This window comes from Macrotis lagotis, chromosome 7 (genome assembly GCF_037893015.1).
Source record: "Macrotis lagotis isolate mMagLag1 chromosome 7, bilby.v1.9.chrom.fasta, whole genome shotgun sequence".
NCBI lineage: Eukaryota > Metazoa > Chordata > Mammalia > Peramelemorphia > Peramelidae > Macrotis > Macrotis lagotis.
The window spans coordinates 137,305,739-137,319,049 of NC_133664.1; the positions used below are offsets into that span (position 1 = coordinate 137,305,739).

At 34.8% G+C, this 13,311-nt stretch overlaps 1 protein-coding gene across 1 annotated transcript in view; it reads left to right on the forward strand.

Annotated features, from left to right (window-relative positions):
* The window catches only part of LOC141494160 (cortactin-binding protein 2-like), a 122,121-nt gene that overhangs the window by 53,855 nt on the left and 54,955 nt on the right, over positions 1–13,311 (forward strand). The window contains exon 3 of the mRNA XM_074195285.1: positions 13,090–13,311. Within this exon, the coding sequence (XP_074051386.1) occupies positions 13,090–13,311 (222 nt within the window). The remainder of the gene's footprint in view (positions 1–13,089) is intronic.

The window sequence follows — 13,311 nt, forward strand, 5'->3', positions numbered from 1 at the left end:
AATGAATGAATTTGCAATGACATTAGAGAATTTTAATCTTTTATTGAAAAACAAATATTCATGCAATTAAAATAAGAAGCTAGAGCAAATTCTGTTATACTTCAGGAATAGACATGATCTCAGATAAAGCATTAATAACAACAAACATGAATAAAAGAGATAAACATAAAAACTAAACTATAGTGTGTATAAAGGTACCATGGATAATGAAGATCAGTATTTAACATACATGTATCTGAGGAAAAGTTGATCAAATTAACAGGGGAAAATAAGTATAATGAAGCCATAATATTGGAGGATCTCAGTGTAACTTTTTAGATCTGATAAATGAAGAAGGTGGAGAAAATCTAGTAAGATAAATAATAGGGGCAGCTAGGTGACGTAGTGGATAAAGCACTTGGATTCAGGAGTACCTGGGTCCAAATCTGGTCTCAGATACTTAATAATTACCTAACTGTGTGGCCTTGGGCAAGCCACTTAACCCCATTTGCCTTGCAAAAACCTAAAAAAAAAAGAAATAAACAAAATTTAGGACTTGAATAGAATTTTAGAAATTATACACATACACACACACACACACACACACACACACACAAAATAATTGATTCCTGGTTATTGCTAAATCACAGAAAGGAATATACATATTTCTCAGCTGTAAGTGCCACTTTGATAGAATTGGGATATAAAAAGTTCTCAAATATGGAAAAGTAGAAACATTAATTGAATCCTTTACACTGACCATAGTGTAATAAAATCATAGTCAATAAGGAGTCTTTGAAGATGGGATTAAAATCAATTGGGAACTAATTTAATCTTAAAGGATATATGATTAAAAGAAAAATCATAGAAACAGTAGATAATATAATGAAATAATAACAACATGACTAAACTTTTTATAGGCAGTAAAAATAGTCATTAAGGGGAGATTTGTATATCTAAATGCTTTCTTTCAATGTGATAGAATGAGAATAGATTAATAAATTGAGCACACAAACAAAAAACCTAGAAAACCTAGAAAAAAGCAAACATCAGAAAACATGAAATTACAAATTCTGAAAATCAAAGAGTTAACAAAAATTTTAAAAATTGACTTGATAAATAAAACTAGGAGCTTTTAAAAATAATCTAATTTTTAAAAGAAAGAAGAATCAAAATTGAAGGAAAAAAAATCACAATTGAAGAAGCAAAATAAATGCACAGAGACTATTTTGCTCAATTATATGCAAACCCAAATGATCACTTTAGTAACCTATGAATATTTACAAAAATATTGACAGAAATAGAAAACAATTTTAGTAAAAGAAATTAAACAATTCATAAATTAATTGCTAAGGGAAAAACTCAAAGGACTAGATGCATTTAAAAGTAAATTCTCTTATTCAAAGAACAATTAATTCCGGTATTACATTAACTTATTGCATTAATAAGAAAATGAAGTATCCTTCCAAACACCTTCAATAATACAAGTATAATTTTGATATCCAAGCCAGAGAGATACAAAGCAGAGAAAGAAAGCTAAAAACTAATATCCTTTATGAATATCAACATAAAACATAATATAATGTAAACATAGTGACCATTAAAAAGATTTCACGTAATGACCAGTTTAGATTTATATGAGGGATGCAGGATTGGTTTAATAAAAGTAAGATGAAAAACATAATGTAACATAATGAAAATAAAAATAATAAAAACCCCAGGATTATCAGTAAATATTGAAAAACTTGACAAAATTTAGTATATATTACTGTTCAAAATTTTTTTTTAAACATTAAAAGTATAGGACTCAATAGATCTTTCTCCTTTCTAAAACCATATACTAACCCTGTGAGGCAAGTAGTATAAGTATTTAAATCTTCATTTTTTCAGGCTTATGAAGAAATTTTTTTTTCACAAAATTCAAAGGACTCTTTAATTGTGACTGAATAGCTGATCCTTACAGCAAATCTGTGGGAGCTAAGTGGTGCAATAGATAGAGCACTGGTCTTGGAGTCAAGAGGACAGAAGTTCGAATTCAGCCTAAGACACTCAGAATTTTAGCTATTTACCTTGGCTAAGTCACTTAACCCTGGTTACCTCTCAACTAGGGCTATGTCCAGTCATCCTGAGTGATATCTGGTTTCTGGACCCAGATGGTTCTGGAGGAGAAAATGAACTGGTGACTTTGTTCAGCACCCCCTCACTCAAATCCAGTTCATGTACTTGTCAAGGCATCACCCTACCTGATGTCATGGTTTTCTTCTAGAACGAAGGACAATACATCATTATCAAATCTGTGAGATACAATAAAAAAATCATTCATTGAATTTGACGATAGAGATTGCTATTCAGTGGCTACAATAGCAATGGCTGACTCTGAGACCTCATTTGGGGGTTTCTTGGCAAAGATATTGAAATGATTTGTCATTTCCTTCACCAACTGATTTTACAGATTAAGGAATCTGAGGCAAAGAAGGTTAAGTGGTTTGCTCAAGGTCATATAGCTCGTGAGAAGACCAACGTTCAAATCCTGCCTCTCTAGGCCTCAGTTTCCCCATTTGCAAAATGTGAGGATTAGATTGGATTCCCTTCCTTCTGACTCTAAGACTGTGATCCTTTATCATATGACAAATAACATTTTTGCAGTACTTTTGAGGTTTTCTTAAATTCTTTTCATTTATCATCTCATCAAATGAGATGACCTATCCTCAGATTAAATGGCATGTTTAAGATTACTTAACTATTATTCAGGCATTCACTCTCTTTTTTAGAAAATTAACCATTTGTTGAATATAATACAGGCAGTCAGACTAGATCCCTGCAGAATGAACAGCCCACATTTTTGAGTGAAAATTGAATGATTAATCTCAGTGAGAGTTCCCCTTTTAATCTCCAGTATCTGAATGTCCCTCAGCCTTAATATAGCTCTTGGTATAACCTTTATTTCTGACATACAAATAACAACATGCTAACTGCCTAGGTTTTCCTTGGGGGTGAACAGTGAGTAGCCTAGAGGGAGAGTAGAGCTTCCCACAGATAGAAGGGAAGACACCCTTCTTTGACATACCTTTAACTGCACCACCCTTTGGGTGAGAGCCTGCACATCAAAGTGTTTGTGGCCAAGCAGGTTAAAGCCTTGGCACTCCCTTTTATATCTGTCATCCTCCTTGCTTTGAATTCTAAGCATACAAAGGTGGTTTTGAAATATGCATGTGGGAGGGAAGGATGGGTGTTCTTTTCATTCCCTTGGCAGTAGTAAAACTTAACTAAAAATATAGAGAAAATCCAGGAATTTCTATATTTCCATCAAGATTTTCTTGAAAACTGGTAAATTCATGGGTCTAGTTCTTCTCTCATGGGTTATGATAATCTTTTTTCCTCTCATCCCCACCCACATTTGTACTTTCCATCTCTTGCTCATCCTATTCTTTCCTCCTAGGAAGCCTTGGTTCTTTCATTATTGTTGCTTTTAATTATTGAATTGATAATATGTATACAAATAATACATTTAGATAGGTGCATATCCAAATATGTATACTCACACATGCATTTGTATCCCAGGATAGGAAGATTAGATAGAAACAAAATTCTATGAGAGCTTAGAGGAAAGAAAGATTCCTTTTGCTTGGGGCTGAGGTCATAGGGGCTCATCAAAGACTTCCTGGGAAGAAAATGGTATTGAACTTGAATCCTTTAGGACCAGTGGGATTTCATCAGGGAAAATTGAAGGAAGGTCTTTCTAAGCTTAGACAGACATATGGAAACATATGGAAAACATTAGAGTGTACTGTGTATTTTGATTTGGTTAGACTGACTTGATGTCAGGAGATTTGGAGATTTGGTACTGATCAAAATCTCTGGGTCTCTCTGTTCATTAACCTGTCTGTCTCCTCACAGTTGAATGGAGTTGTAATCCCAGAGACTATGTTAAGTGAATTTGATGGCTAGACAGTATGATAGATAGAGCATTGACCTTGGGCTCAAGTTGAACTATGTTCAAATTTGGCCTCAGAAACTTATTGGATGTATTATCCTGTATAAGTCATTTAACTTCTGTTTGCCTCAGTTTCCTTTTCTAAATAATGTGAATAATAGTAGAATTTACCTCACAGGTTTATTGTGTGGATCAAATGAGATACTGTTAATAAAAACACTTTTGTAAAAATTAAAGAATTACATAAATTATTATTGTCATCATTATAATTGGTTCCTGTCCTTAGCAGTTTTTCATCATATATTTATAATTTTTCTTTTCTTAGTTTTTACTTGTATAAGTCAGACATTGTTTAGGGAAATCACAGAGGTTTCATTGTTAATACTTTTTGTTGACTGAAGAGTTGAGAAGAAAAAACTGTCTGCATTTTTCTGATAAAATTAGGTCAAAACAAAGTCAATGAAGGTGAAATTCACAAAGAAAATCAAATACTATACCCAAAGGCATGAAGAGACTGAATGATTTCCTATTTTTTTATTTATAGCTCTATGAACTGAACTCAATGAAATAACTTTTAAAAAAACTTTCCAACTCACTAATAATTCTGAAATATTGTAGTCATGTCTTATTTACAGATTATCTACATAGGGACATACTCAGAGTCTAAAATATGGTCATTTTATCATGATAACTTTTCCTTTATTTCACAAGAGAAGTTAAGATCAGTTCTATGCTTGTATAACCTATATCAGATACTTGCTATCATGGGAAATAGAAAAAAGTGGAATTTGAGCTGAAAAATTGAAAAACTTAATAAAAGTTGAAAGTTTAGAAAAAAGATGAATGTTAATAATATCTTTGCAAGTAATTAAATAAAATAACATTAGAAATTTTTTAAAAGATCAGTTTTGTGTTTGTATATTTTAAAGGGGATTTCATATATGGATGGAATTATTGCTGGCATATGCTTTTGAGATTTTACCTTTAGGGAGAATTACATAATAGAAAATTAACTCAGTACAGAGGGTTAGTTTTAATTGTATTAATAGCAATAATTGCTCTCCAAATCTGTCCAATAGTTTTATTAAATAGAAACAATTTAAAAACCAAAGGTCAAAATTCCACCTCTCTGGAAATCCTTTCATATGCTCGAATAATTTCCATGTTCAGTTGTGTTTAATTTTAGGTCTTTAAATCAAATCTTTAGAAGAACATTAATTGGGAGCAGCTAAGTGGCACAATGGATAGAGCACCAGCCCTGGAGCCAAGAGGACTTGAGTTCAAATATGATCTTAGACACTTAATAATTGCCTAGCTGTGTGATCTCATACAAGTCACTTAACCCCACTGCCTTGCAAAAACAACAAAAAAAAGATCATTAATTGTGATAAGAAACCCATTTTTAATGGATAGAGACAGTGTTGAGAAACAAGATTGCCTCAAAGAACCTATTTTTATAATCATTTAAAAAGAACTGTCTCCTTCATAATGACTTTGCTTTCCTTAATGAATATTTCATCCTTAGACCTTTTCTGGTACATGAATCAAGAAGTTATCTGTGATTTCATTTATCTACTTCCTTAGGGAATATCTTTTTTGTGCTCAAGATGAATACTTATCATCATTAATAACTCATTTAGTTTGAGACAGTGACTTCACATATGTCAAACTAGAGAAATAGAACATTAATATCCATTTCTGAAGTGCTGGGGAAAAATATAAGCAAACAGGACTACCTTCAAGGAGCTTATATTTTAGTGGGGGAAAATAACACATAAAAGGGTACTGATATGGCAAAGGGGGAGAACTATGGAGAGTGGGGTCTTGAATGAGGAAAAGGATATCTGGAATCCTTTCTGAAATGTGATCTGGAAGAATGAGTCACCAATCAGTTTAACTTCTCTAGGAAAATATTTCTCCAAAGTAATGTCAGCTACTATAAAAGAATCAAAAAAGTCCAGAGAGTAACTTGAGGCAATTAGATTAATGTCTTTATTTAAAATGCCCTATTATTAGAAAAACTCTTGAATATTGAAAAAAATGAAATTGATGAAAACACCTAATCTCAGATTGAAATATGCAATTCTTGGGGCAGCTAGGTGGCGTAGGGGCAGCTAGGTGGCGTAATGGATAAAGCACCGGCCTTGGAGTCAGGAGTACCTGGGTTCAAATCCTGTCTCAGACACTTAATAATTACCTAGCTGTGTGGCCCTAGGCAAGCCACTTAACCCTGTTTGCCTTGCAAAAACCTAAAAAAAAAAAAAAAAAAAAAAAAAGAAATATGCAATTCATTGAGATCAGATGGTTTAATACTATTTCAAAGTTTTATATACTTTTTTGAACCAAAATGAACTCAAAACCTTTTGAATAACTGAGAACTTGAAGATGAAAATAAAAAAAGATTTATGGTAACATTTATGGTAACAAAGTTCCTATTTACATTTTTAAAAGAAATCTAATTAGAAACACCAAGTATATATGTAGAGAAAAGTAGATGGCCTTGGACAGAACCTTGTTAGGCTTAGTTGGCAGGAGAAGGATCCCATGGGGGCACTCGGAAAAAAATGGTCAGACAGGTAAGAAGAGAACTACAAAAAGAACAATATTATAGAAGTTAGAAGAGAAAAGTGTGTACAGTAGGGGCAGGGGTGACTGTATGGAAAACTAAAATGAGGATGAAAAAAAGACCATTGAATTTAGTAGTTTAAAGATTACTCATACTCTTAGGGAGAGCAATTTCTCCTGGGTTATGGTATCAGAAGCCAGTTTACAAGGGGAAAAGAAGTGGGAGATGATAAAGCATTTATTAAGTGCTGACTATATGTGCTAAATTTAGGAATACAAATACAAGCATATTAAAAAGTCCTTGCCCTCAAGGAGCTTATATTTTAATGGGGGAAGGACAGCATTTAAAGAGGGTGATAGAAAGGAAAAGAAGGGTTCATATTTATGTGGGAGGCATGATGAGACTAAAGAAAATGTCATGGAGGCCTGTTCCTGGCAAAAACAGAAAAGCTTATCAGAGAGCAACAGTTAACTCAATTATTCCTAGTGGGTAGAAATTGTAAATGAAGTTAAGAATTTCCCTTTGGGATGGAAAGCAGAGTATTGACAACCTAGCTAAAAAATTTGACTTTGAAAAGGAGAATAAATGGAGGATGACAGCATGAAGGAAAAGCAAGAAAAAGTAAAAGCATTTAAAATAAGGAGAAGAACTGGATATTTTTGGTAAACATTGGAGAAAGGAGCCAGTGGATAGAGATTCCAGATGAAAGAAGTAATGGAGAAAAGATGAAGGAAAGGTTAGAAACCAAGAGCCCAGTGAAGGGATTTCCCTTGACAAAGAAAGTTCTAGCCTCTTCATCAGACTTTTTGAATTCAATTTTCTTCTGATTACAAGTCTAGCATTCTCTCCAATTATAATGCACTGACCTTTCAGTCATGTCTGATCCTTCATGACCCCATATGGGGTTTTCTTGGCAAAGATACTTGAGTGGTTTGACACTTTTCCAGATCATTTTATAGATGAGAAAACTGAGGCAAACAGGATTAATTGGCTTACCATGGGTCACACAATTACGAAGTGTCACAGGTCAGATTTGAGACTGACAGAAACATAAGTATTCTTGGCTCCAGAACCAGCACTCTACCCAGTATACCACCTATTCACTCACACTACCTTGACTCCATTATTAACGTAGGGATATAAGTTATCAGCATGTCTTATAGTGTTTAGCTGTGGTGGTAAGTCTGTTCTCTATTGTAAATTGATACTAATAATACTCTGATATTAGCAGTTTTATATTGGAAACATCATTATAGTGGATGCTTATCATACTCTTTCAGTAATATGAACACAGCCATTAGGTTATTTCATAGGAGGAAAAAAATGCATTAATAATTACATGAAGGAGTTGAGAGGGGCGGAGCCAAGATGGCAACAGGAGAAGAGCATCTCCTAGTGTTCCCTCCATAATATTTTAAAAATCATAAAATTATGACTCTAACTAAATTTTCCAGAGATAGAACCCACAGAGGGATCCAGTGAAGCAATTCTCCAGATCAAGGTAACCTAGAAAATAATGGAAAGACTCCACTCCATGGGGTTAGAGGGATAGCCTGCCAGAGTGAAGGAATTTCAGCCTCCTGGAAACAGCCCCAGGGCACTGGGAGCTGCTGCAGGGACAATTTCCTGACCTACACCCCAGGGGAGCAGCGAGTACAACTTGGAAGATTAGTGGGGGGACCTCTGCCAGAGCCAGTGGTGAAGCCCAGCCCTCAGGGCACTCAGCAAGCAGCAGTGGCCTTGGCAGCCCAAATCCAGGAAATAGGAAACAGAAGCAGGGGGAGCCAGTAAGCAGGAGCCCCTAGGCAACTGAGCCTTGAGTGCTCAGCCTACCAAAAGTAAGGGAGTGGAGAGAGACTTCTGAGCTCTGTCCTCTGTCCCTGGAACAGGACTCTGAGGCTCTGACCACATTCAGATCCTGATCACAATCTAGGCTCCCCAAAGAACAGCAGGGCCCCCCCACCTCAGCCCCATGCAGAGGGGTGCACTTGTGGTCATTCACAGACCAGGAGAGAAGACAGAGCTTCACATGCTGAGATCCTTGTGTGTGCGTGGGGGGTGGGGTGTCCTACACAAAACCAGGTACAGGATGGGGAAATGAGTAAACAGAGAAAAAAGAGGAACACCATTGAGAAATACATTGTCTATGATGCCAAAAAGGATCAAAATACTTCATCTGAAGATGAGGAAGTACAAGCTTCTGCATCTAGACCCCAAGAAAAATGGAAATTGGGCTCAGGCTAATGACAGAACTCAAAAAAGATTTTGAAAATCAAGTAAGGAAGATAGAAGAAAATTTGGGAAAAGAAATGAGAGAGATGCAGGAAAAACATGAAAAAGAAGTCAGTGGCTTAGTCAAGGAGATCCAAAAAAAATACTGAAGAAAATAACATATTAAAAACCAGCATAAGTCAAATGGATAAAACAGTTCAAAAAGTTATTGAGGAGAAGAATGCTTTTAAAAAGCAGAATTGGCCCTATGGAAAAAGAGATAAGAAAGCTCTCTGAGGAAAACAAATCCTTCAGATTTAGAATGGAGCTAAAGGAAGCTGATGACTTTACAAGAAGTCAAGACACAATACTTAAACACCAAAAGAATGAAAAATTTGAAGAAAATGTGAAACATATCATTGAAAAAAGAACTGATCTGGAAAACAGATTAAGGAAAGATAATTTAAAAATTATTGGGATACCTGAAAGTCATGATCAGGAAAAGAGCTGTGACCTCATTTTTAAAGAATTCCTACAGGAAAATTGCCCAGATATTCTAGAAGCAGAGAGCAAAATAGAAATTGAAAGAAACCACTGATCTCCCCCCCATAAAGAGATACCCCCCAAAAAACAACCCCTAGGAATATTATAGCCAAGTTCCAGAACTCCCAAGTCAAAGAGAAAATATAAGCAGCCAGGACACAATTCAAATATTGTGGAGCTGCAGTCAGGATCACACAGGACTTAGCAGCAATTACATTAAGGGCTCATAGGGCTTGGAATATAATATTCCGGAAGGCAAAAGAGAATGCAACCAAGAATCAACTATCCAGCAAAACTGAATGTCCTTTTCCAGGGAAAAAGATGGACTTTCAATGAACCAGGGGAATTTCAAATGTTCTTGTTACAATGGCCAAAGCTAAACATAAAGTTTGATCTTCAAATTCAGGACTCAGGTGAAGCATAGAGAATGGAGGAGAAGGGTAAAATATGAGGGACTTAATTATGATAAACTGAATGTATTCCTGCATAGAAAAATGATATTGATAATATGTATATGAAACTTCTCATTTAATAGAGCAGGTAGAAGGAGCTTTTATAGATAAAGCACCGGAGAGAGCTGAATTTGAAGATATAATATAGTGTAAAAATGGAGTCAGTGTCTAAAAGGGAAATGTACTGGGAATAAGAGAAAGGAGAGGTTGAATAGGCTAAGATATTTCATATAATGAGATATTTTTATTGCAATGAGCTATTGCAATGATATGGGGGGGAGGCGAAGGGAAATGACAGAACTGGCACTCTCATCAGAGGTGACTCGGAGAGGAAATAGCATATATATACTCAATGGGGCATAAACATCTAGAGTAAAAAGGAGAGAAGGGGGATGGGGGAAGGGGGGGATGTGAGTGATGGAGGAGAGGATGAACTGTGGGGAGAGAGTGGTCAGATATAACACATTTTCTTTTTTACTTCTTGCAAGGGGCTAGGATTGGATGGCCTGTCCAGGACCACAGGGCAGGGTGGTTGCTGGGCCTTAGGGGTGGTATGTGGGCTCAGGGCCTCTTGGCTGCAGGGCTGGTGATCAGTCTGCTGCACCACTTAGCTACCCTACAGCCCATTTAAGAAAAGGGACAGAGTGAAAGGAGAGAGAAAATATAGTATATGGTAGTAGGGAGGTATGAATGGAGGGAATTACAATCAACAATGGAAAAATATGGAAATAGCTTTTGTGATGGACTTATCCTAAAGAATGTGATCCACCCACAACAGAGCTGATGATGTTGGAACACAGACTAAAACACATTTTTAAAAAATTTTTTTATTTTTATTTTTTTTCTCTTCCCTTTACTTTATTGCTCATGACAGTCTATATTTTTAGGGGGGGGGATATTATGTTTACTCTTAAGAATATTTTAGTAATAGGGGCGGCTAGGTGGCATAATGGATAAAGCACCAGCCTTGGAGTCAGGAGTACCTGGGTTCAAATCTGGTCTCAGACACTTAATAATTACCTAGCTGTGTGGCCTTGGGCAAGCCACTTAACCCCATTTGCCTTGCAAAAACCTAAAAAAAAAAAAAGATTATTTTAGTAGTGTATAAAAAACATCATTTGTACAAAAATTAAAAATAAATATATAATTCAGTATTAAAGTAAAAAAAATAATTACTTGAAGACTAGATTATGTGAATAAAATTGTCAACTCTCCAGTGGAATGTATTTGAGCTCATAAGATATAATACAATATGTGCATAACCTATCTTTACATTGAACAAACAAATATTTTAATCTGTGAATTCATCAGTTCTTGAATACTACACTTTTAAATTATGTTTGAATTTTGAAACATAAAGTAACTTGCTTTAGTTATGCTAATACAATATATTAGAAAATATGTCATTGGTGGTCAGTAGACATCTATGATAATTAAGGTCAGAGAATTTAAGAATGCTGTTGCTTGTAACTCAGGTTGGTTCACTTTTTAAAAGTCAGCAGAATTTTCCACTCATTTTTGTTATAGTTAATATTGGCTTTTAAAAAAGGTATTAGATTTTCCCTTTTTTATATGGAATGTGAAAGTGGCTAATTATTGCCTTTAAGACTTTGACTTTAAAATGTTAAGTTTAATTTGTTCAATATAAATGCTAATAAAATGACTAATATATTTTTATAATATCTATTATTTAACATTTTGAACAACAAAAAACTTGGTGTTTTTGTTTGGGTTTAGTATTGGAATAGTTCTATTAGAGATAATAATATAATATTTTCATTTTCATATATATAGAGAGAATTGAATTTATTTCTATTTACTAATTCCTGATTAGTGTGAATAATGATCATTTGAAGAAATCCTGTTATTTGAAGAGACATATTTCCATTGGACTAGAATCAGTTACCCTATTTTACGTAATTATAACCTAAAACAGTGCAACCATTTCATAGGATTAATTATTCATACTGATGGCTAACTTGAACCAGGAAAATTTTATTCCTACCATTATCAGCTAATTTTTTGTTGATGTTGTTCAGTGGTTAATATCCAATTCTTCATGACTCATTTGGGGTTTTCTTGGCAAAGATACTGAAGTCATATGGGATTTCCTTCTCCAGCTCATTTTAAAGATGAAGAAACTAAGGCAAACAGGCTTAAGTGACTTTCTCAGAGTCAGACTGTAAGTGTATGAGGCCATATTTAAACTCCAAACCCTGTGAGAATAAATGATTTCGATAGCTTACCACTTTACAGAGATTGTGTTCTTTACTTGTAATTTAGAAAAACGTTGTCACAGAATTTTGACTTTTTTGGAAGTACTGAACTAGTGAATATGTATAGTGTGGTTCCCCATCATGTACCATATTTTTTATAAAGATTGTTAGTAAAATTGAAAATGCTTGGAAAATGTCTGGATTTATTTCAAGTCAATGTAACAATTTGTTTTGAGCTTTGTTTAATTAAAAAACTTCAAAATATTCTCAAGTAATTTTATGTCTCTGTGTAGTAAGTATATATCTCTGGAGCAGCTAGGTGGTGCGGTGGATAGATCACTGGTCCTGAAGTCAAGAGAATCTGAGTTCAAATGTGACCTCAGACACTTGATACTTACTAGCTGTGTGACTTTGGGCAAATCACTTTGTACACACACACACACACACACACACACACACACACAGAGAGAGCTATGCACCTCATTTTGCTATGAATGCATATTTGTTTTAACTTTATTATTAATTTCAAATAAATATTTACTTTAGAAAGTCTTCTACAAACCCCCAATATTTTAAATTGATATTTTTGATTAATTATAAGGTCAGGCCTTTCTTTGTAACTTACATGCTTATCACAGTGCCAGAGCATGGTAAGCACTTAATGAATGCTTATCAGTTAGAACTAGAGTATTCTCTTCAAAGAATACAAGACATTCAGGAACAAATAAACCATTTCTATACAATTTAGATAAGGATTTTTTTAAGTAAATAAGACTTGAGGATAGAATAAGTGATCATCAGTACCTAATAATACTTGGTAATTATGCATAGCAGCCCCTCAGTCAAATCCAATTCATGTGCTTGTCATAGCATTACCTCCCTGATGTCATAGCATCATCATGGTCTTCTTCAATATAACTTTTTCTTAGTTTCTCTCTGGTATAATTCATAACTGATATTAAGGACTGTTAAGAGGTCCCCTGAATTTTTCTCTTTGAATTGCCACTGGACCTCAGAGCATGCAAGGAAGCCTTGAATGTGTCAAGAACAACCCCCTCACCCCCGAGACTTACAGTATGTTTTGAATAGCATTGGGAGATAGGAGATTCAAGTCACTAGTATTCTATTTGTTAATGATGTTTAACAAAAAACAAGTGATTTATTAAATTGGACCTATTTTTCTTTCAGGCACGAAGGAAGGAGGTGTTTATTCAGGAACGATATGGAAGATTCAACCTAAACGACCCATTCCTGGCTCTACAGAGAGACTATGAAGCAGGTGCTGGTGATGCAGAGAAGCCAGTTTGTACCAACCCCCTTTCCATTTTGGATGCTGTCATGGCTCATTGCAGGAAAATGCAGGCAAGAATGTCCACCCAGCTGGCTGCGGCTGAAAACAGACAAAAGAAG